At 50.1% G+C, this 7,049-nt stretch overlaps 1 protein-coding gene across 1 annotated transcript; it reads left to right on the plus strand.

Annotated features, from left to right (window-relative positions):
• The first annotated feature begins 5,501 nt into the window (after positions 1-5,501).
• LOC104585094 lies at positions 5,502-6,742 on the plus strand. The gene has a single exon (XM_024454977.1). The coding sequence runs from the start codon at positions 5,539-5,541 to the stop codon at positions 6,598-6,600; it is 1,062 nt and encodes a 353-aa protein (XP_024310745.1). The 5' UTR covers positions 5,502-5,538; the 3' UTR covers positions 6,601-6,742.
• The last annotated feature ends 307 nt before the right edge of the window (positions 6,743-7,049 follow it).

The raw sequence follows: 7,049 nt of genomic DNA on the forward strand, positions 1-7,049 counted from the left end.
TCTCTGCGCTTGGCCCCGGTGCTTTGAGCGAGCTGCGGGTTGACTTGTCGCCGAGGTGTGGACAGGTCCGGACGGATGGTGGGTTGGTGACGACAGCTTCCAGCCTTCGCAACGGAGGATTCAGTGACGTCACCGGTTCACATGTGGATCCAACGGCAATTGGTCCACATGTCAGCCACCTAAAATAACATGAGTCAAAGCTCCTGATCCTACGACTACAGGAGTAAAAATTACTCCTCTAATCCTAAATTCTTGACTTAAATTTACCCAATTATGGATGTATCTATTTTTTAAAAACGTCTAAATACATGTAATATTTTGACAACAATTTAGAATCGGAGAGAGTAGCGTTGCACGGAGTATTTGTGGATTTAAAAGCAAATGATTGCGCAAAGAAAAACAAATTATATTTCCCGTGCTAGAATTTTAGTGAAAGTTTACTTTGAGTCGTGTTTTATTTTTCAAAACAAAACCGGGACTATCATCATTGCGCACCCAACCGGTTTGCCGATTTCGTTGCTTATGTTGGCACCACGTCTACCGAACTCTGTAGTTTTGAGCCTTTGATTTGTGTTGGAGACAAGTAATTCCGACCGGAGAGAGTGGTAGATTTTTTACATGCCTAGAAAGTCACAGTTGTCACAATTCTCGACGGAAAATGTATCTCACTAATAATGATTTTAATTAGAAGCAGAGCACATATACATACGTGGAGGAGGAACTGAAATATCGACTGAAGGACGATGGGGAAGAAGATGCACGTAGGGAAATATCGATTGGAGGACGATGAAGAAGATGCACGTAGGTCGAAGCCTGGATTCGACCATGCGGGCAAGAAGAAAATAATCACATTTGCTACGATGAAAATATGAAGACGATTGTTTTCCCCGGGCAGAATTAATGAGGACATCACAACCATCAATGCAATGCTGGCCATTTACATACAAATCACAAGATATCATGCCACACAAATAAGTGTTTAGGTGAACGCTAATTTAAGTTTATCTCACAACCTTAGTAATATGGCTATTCTTTCATCCCCATTGTTGTTGTTGAAGTTAGATACAATTGAGGAAGTCCAACAACCTATGAGCTCTTGAAGGAACCGAGTGAAGAAACAAGTTGGCGAAAACAAGTTAGAGGTGTTTCCAATGCACTCATCATTATTCCTCTGCCTTTCTGCTGTGCTACCACCCACCTGGAGAAGAGACGTGGCAAGTGGAGTATACCAACAGAAGCTAAATCAAATTTACTTTTCAACCCAACAAATCTCACATCATTTGGAGTTGTGTATCAAAAGTTATGGTCAGTTTGGTGAGAGGTGTCCAGGCGCTGTCAAATGCTACGGGAGATTTCGAGAATCTCCTCAATAATTTTCCAAGTTAACTTCGTTTCCGCCCCCCCCCCCCCCCCAAAAAAAAGCCAGCCATATTTTGAGTCATGTTCACACCTAAACAGGGGGGTTGTCTCTTAGTATAAAACTCCATCTTCCCCATCCTAGAGGGGCCTTTTGTCAAACCATTTAGCTACGAGTTTATGCAGCAAGATTACTAAGAAATCCTTACTACCTTTGTTGTTGTGAGTACATACGGATTCGCGAGAAGGAGCCTCCGGTTACCCCTAATTTGTGCTCTACGGTTCCGGCCGTTTTGTGTGGTTTAGTCCCGGTTTGTGGTTGTGCAATTGTTTGGACAACGGGTCGGAGTTCTTGCAGCTTCGGATCGTCATCCCCAACGTACGGATTGCATCCAACCTTGGAAGGTTAAAGCTAGTTACCTCAGCTGCTTGCAGCAAGTTATCCCCTTCCGATTTGATCCTATGACGTGAAGATCGGGCCACCCTCGGGCATCAACTCCTTCAAACGGGTTTGTGCCTATCAAGATTCAACTCTCTATGTCGGATGGCTTGAAGGTTCGTCACATGTCCGACCACTTGTGTAGTAGAAGTTATCCCCGTGACCCAAGTGCGCTTGATATTCTTCTTCTCTTCTTTTTCTCCATTTGCCGCTCTTCTTTTCTATGTCAACAAAGTAGCGAGTGAAAGTGCCTGCTATAGCCCTGTCCACCGTTGCTGATGGATGCTTTGTTGCCCTTCTCGATGTTTGGAGATCTTTGTTTTCCTACATCTTTCTTACCTCCTTTTTCCTTTTTGAGCTTCATGTATTCATCTTCTACAAAGCTTGTACCATGAATGAATCCTCAAAGCTTGTGCCAAAGCTTGAATTAACATCAACAGGCTTCAAAAAGCATCGAGATTGAGGGAAATTAGTTCCAGTCACTTGATCCGGCTCAAAGGAGACACTGGTGAGTCGAATCCGTCATCGGAAAGCTGCCCGTAGAAGGTTAGTGATTTTGAAAGAAAAAAAAGTTGTTGAAAACGGTGTTTTGATATGCTATAAGAGTAGACATTATTTGCTAAGTACAAAAGGCCATTATATTGCAAAGATTTCGGATTGGCTGTGAGAGACTGTTTTGATGTTGCAAATGTATTTTCCCATTGCCACATTGGGGTTGTCCTCTTTTCTAAAAAGAAAAACGATTTGCCGCATGTTTTTGCGCTACATATGTTGTGACATTTTTGTAGATGTTTTGCTACAATGAATGAGATATGTTACATACAAATAATTCTTTGCTGCATGGGTATGAGTAAATTTCGCAAAAATACACATTGCGGCTAGCTAGGGTTTCACAAAACCATGGTTGTTACTAATAGTCTCAAGGAACCACAACTATTCGGGTCGTCTTTCTCACAAAACCCAAATCAGGGGCGATTAAGACACTTGATGGTATTTTTCACATATTGGACCCGCCTGTCATATGCCACGTAGATTGTGTCGGGTTGGGATTTTGGGGGAGTGGCGAATCGGGACTAAGTTAACCCTTAACGGTTCGGGTCATCAGAAGCTGACGTGGCGACGAAAACGAGTCGGACAGGCCATGTGGCATATGGCAGGTGGGTTCGCCCTGTAAAAAAATACCATCAAACGTCTTAATCTTCCGATTTGGGTTTTGTGAGAAAGGTTACCCGAATAGTTGTGGTTCCTTGAGAATATTAGCAACAACCGTTGAAAGGGCATTTCAATCCCTAAGTGTTTTGGTGTTAATGACAACATTTCGATCTTTGAGAATATACGTGTGCTCGAGTTGTTTCAGATTTGAGATCAAATGGCACAATACGGTTCGTTGCTGTCAAAAAGGAAAGAAGCATAGAATGATTTACGGTTTTTTATTTATATTGAGTCGTAGGAAATCCGTACTATTAAGAGTATTCCACATGAATTTTTTTTGAGTGAATCAACTTCACGTACACAAATCTACCATATTTTCACCCACATAAAACATTTTCCTAAATGGGAGAGTCCACCTCATAATCTTTAACCTAAGCGTTTACTGCCTAAGTGTTGCCAGTGCGGTAGTGCTATCATTCCAGTGCAGCACTACCGGGGCCGATAGTACCGCCCCGTACCGGGCAAGTGTTGGAAGGGGTTGAAACGCTGCTGCCATAAGTGCGGACATGACGACATGTTGCAAAGAGAAGGTGTCCACACAAAGTATCACATTTCAAAAAGCATTTTAATCGCTGTCTCCGCGTATTTTTGTTAACCGTATGGGTCATTTGGCCGGACGCAAGCGAGCTATCCACGGTATTAGCTGTTTTCCCTCAAACGGAAACCGGATCTTGCAGTGACCCTTCCTTCAAAAGAAAAAGGATCTTGCAGTGACCCTGCCCCCACGACCGACACAGCGGTGCGGGTCAGGTGCTTGGCTTCCCCGTTCATTAAAGCCAAAAGAATCGTTAATTCAGCTGTTGGCTCCATGGGTTCCAACAGAGGCAAAAGTGATTTCTGAAACACGGCAAGTATGCATGTATATTCAATGCAGCAATTCGAATCTTCTTATTTTGGACTTCAAGCAAAGCGCGTTAAGGGCTAAACAGTGGAATTTCCAATACGCACGTCCACGTACTCGAGTATTTCTCACTAATCCTGGCGAGGAGCGAAAGAATTTTGGTTTGGAAATGTTTGCTCCGTAAAGACACAGACAGCTGATTCGCTAGTTCTACCACGAACAAGTAAAATACAGGCCACAAAAGGAATATAACACAAGAAAGGAAGCTAATCGCTCTGTAAGACTGGAGGCCGAACGTTTGGTCGATAGATTTCCTTGTCCTTTATTAACAACGGCTGTGGTGTACCTGCATTCCCATCGTGCGTAGAACACACATGCAACAGAAATACGTAACGACATTCACAGAGACCGCGGGAGTAATAAGTAGTCGATCAGGATCGAGGATGAGCTGCAACATCTACTTGAGCAACTCCACGACTTACCAGTTCTGCCACGGCGAGTCTTCCCGGCCATGGTACGTGTACGCGCTGGAGGCGCCCAACGGGAGCAAGGCAGAGGCTTCCATCTTCGTGGCGTCGGCCGCCATGTTCGTGCTGGGCTGCCTCCTCTTCGGACTCAGCCTCTTGGGTCGCCTCTCCGGCCGCGCCGCCCTCAAACCCACCGTCCGCATCTTCCTCTACGCCTCCTTCTCCCTCTTCCTCCCGCTCATGTCCTACATGTTCTCCCAAGCCAAAGACGAGGCCAAGCTGCAGCAGTGGAATAACAACGGCGGCGCAGCCGGCGACCAGCAGCTGCCGTTCCGCGCGCAGGTCATCCTCATCTGGATGCTCCTCGTCGAGCTCCTCCGCAAGAAGGTGGACGCGATACTCGCGGCCATGAGCTCGTCGCCGCTCCGGGCCGTGCACCACCAGACCCTGTGGGAGGCCATCGACCAGATCGTCCGCATCGCGTGGATTGGCTACCTCATCTACTCGTACGTGCACGGGTTCCGGAGACCGGGATTCACCATCCTCTGGGCTCTGGCTACTCACCCTCGTCAAGGCCGCACAGAGGGTCGCAGCCGTGGAGCTCGCCAAGCGCTCCTTCGCCGTCGGCAGGAACGCGCACCTCGTCGTCGGGTACACCGCCCAGATGATCGAAGAAGAGGAGATCAGAGATGATGATGATGATGGGCAACCGACCGGCGGCGCCGCGCTTCTGAGAAAGTGCTGGTACGCGGTCATGGGGGAGGAGAGGCTCAAGAGGGAAGCGGGCCCCGACGGATACCGGGTGGTGCTACCGGATCCGGACGAGAAGGACGACGACCTCGTCACCGTCGGCGACATATGGGAGCTCGCGGAAGGCGGCCAACGGAAGCCTGCTGACCCCTTGCTTGCTGACCACCCAAAACTGAAAGATCTCTGCGTCTCCTTCGCGCTGTTCAAGCTCCTCGCGCCAGGTTCGAGAACCGTCGGGTCGACGACGAACTGCTACGAAGAACCGCGACCTCATTTTCCGAGGCCCCGGCGCCGTAGACGGCGGCGACAACAGTGAAGAGGCCGCGGCCGAGAGGGTGTTCCGCGTGATTGAGCTTGAGCTCAATTTCGTGAGCGACTACTACCACTCAGTGGTTCCGCTGGTGTTGTCGAGCCCGTGGTTCTTCGTGGGGAACTACCTCTTCGTGATCCTCATCGTGGTGAACCAGTCCATCATGGTGCTCTTCATCACCGGCAACGGCCGCCTGCTCCCCGTCATCGGCTGCCTCGCCCGCTACTTGGCAATGATGTCGCACAGGGCGATCGACCTCTTCAAGTGCCTCGGCCACAAGCTTCTCAAGACCATCATCATCGCCTTCTCGTCCTTGAACATCCTCGCTTTCCTGCTCATGGAGGCATGGGAGTTCGTCGTATACGTGCTCTCCGACTGGTTCTTGGTGTCCTTGCTCTGCGAGTACGCGCGCAGGCCTAAATGGCAGGCATCGCGGTGCGTCCGGAGAGCGTTCGGCGCTCTCCTGTGGGTGAAGCGACTCGGCCGGCAGGCTCGCCCTCGCGCGGCGGGCAATGGCTTGCGGTTCAACCAGGTGTGCGTCCTCGACCTCCGGCGGCACACGCCATGGATGACGGTCTCCAAGCTGCTGCAGCACCGGTTCCTCGGCATGCCGTCCGTGCCCGTGCCGGGGGAGGTGAAGCACGCGGTCTTCGCGGCAGTCGCAGGCTTCTGCAAGGACGACGGCCATCGGCGGCGAAGGCGCCTCAGCAATGGTGTGGCCGTGCTGCATCGTCGTGGCTGGACGCAGCTCCTGTGGGCGTGCGAGAGCAGCAGCGTCACCGAGGTCATCCTCGTGTGGCACATCGCGACCAGCCTCTTCGAGATGAAGAAGAAGAAGAACCAAGACTCCAAGGCACCGCCAAGCGCGGAGGAGACGGTGGCGACGCCGCTGTCCAAGTACTGCGCCTACCTGGTGGCGTGCGCGCCGGAGCTCCTCCCGGAGGACCTGGACGGGTCGGAGCGCGCGTACAAGGCGGTCAAGCGCGACATCAGGGGCGCGCTGAGTAAGGAGCGGCAGAGGAGCAGGCTGGACCGCGTGGTGGAGATGAGGGGACCCGAGGCGGCGGCCAACATCGCGCGGGGGTGGGCGCTGCTGGCCGAGCTTGCCGCCTACGTCGCGCCGTCGGACAACATCGAAGGCCACGCGGAGGCGTTGGCGCAGGGCGGCGAGTTCATCACGCTGCTGTGGGCGCTGTCCACCCACGCCGGCATCACACGGTGGTAGGCGGTAGCTACCAGGCAAAAATTGTGGCCTCGCTGATATCTACTGGCGTGCATTACACAAAGAAGATTTGGAACGCACCCTAAATTGCCAACACAACACAGTTGAATTGCCAGCTCTTGGATCATTATTCTGTCTTGCAAAGTTTCGGGCATAGTATTTGATTGGTTACAACTAGTATTCATATTGTCATTCGAAATAATGTGTTTAGATAGAAAATGTTTCAGAACCACGGTATTAAAACCATGCCACAACTAACAAGTGATAATGAAGCAGACTCGCTCCCCAAGTCCCCATTTTGGACAGGTATTACGCGGTTCAAACATGAATTCCTGAATGTACAGTATAGTTTTCGGTGGGAAGAACAAACGATCACACGGTAGGCTATACCTGCCGGCCAGGCAAAAACTGTGGCCTTGCCGATATCTACTAGCGTGCATTACACAAAGAAG

This window comes from Brachypodium distachyon, chromosome 4 (genome assembly GCF_000005505.3).
Source record: "Brachypodium distachyon strain Bd21 chromosome 4, Brachypodium_distachyon_v3.0, whole genome shotgun sequence".
Lineage (NCBI taxonomy): Eukaryota > Viridiplantae > Streptophyta > Magnoliopsida > Poales > Poaceae > Brachypodium > Brachypodium distachyon.

Bases quoted from the DNA above. Each gene is read 5' to 3' on its own strand.
- LOC104585094 (XM_024454977.1), top strand. From the start codon at position 5,539: ATGGTGCTCTTCATCACCGGCAACGGCCGCCTGCTCCCCGTCATCGGC.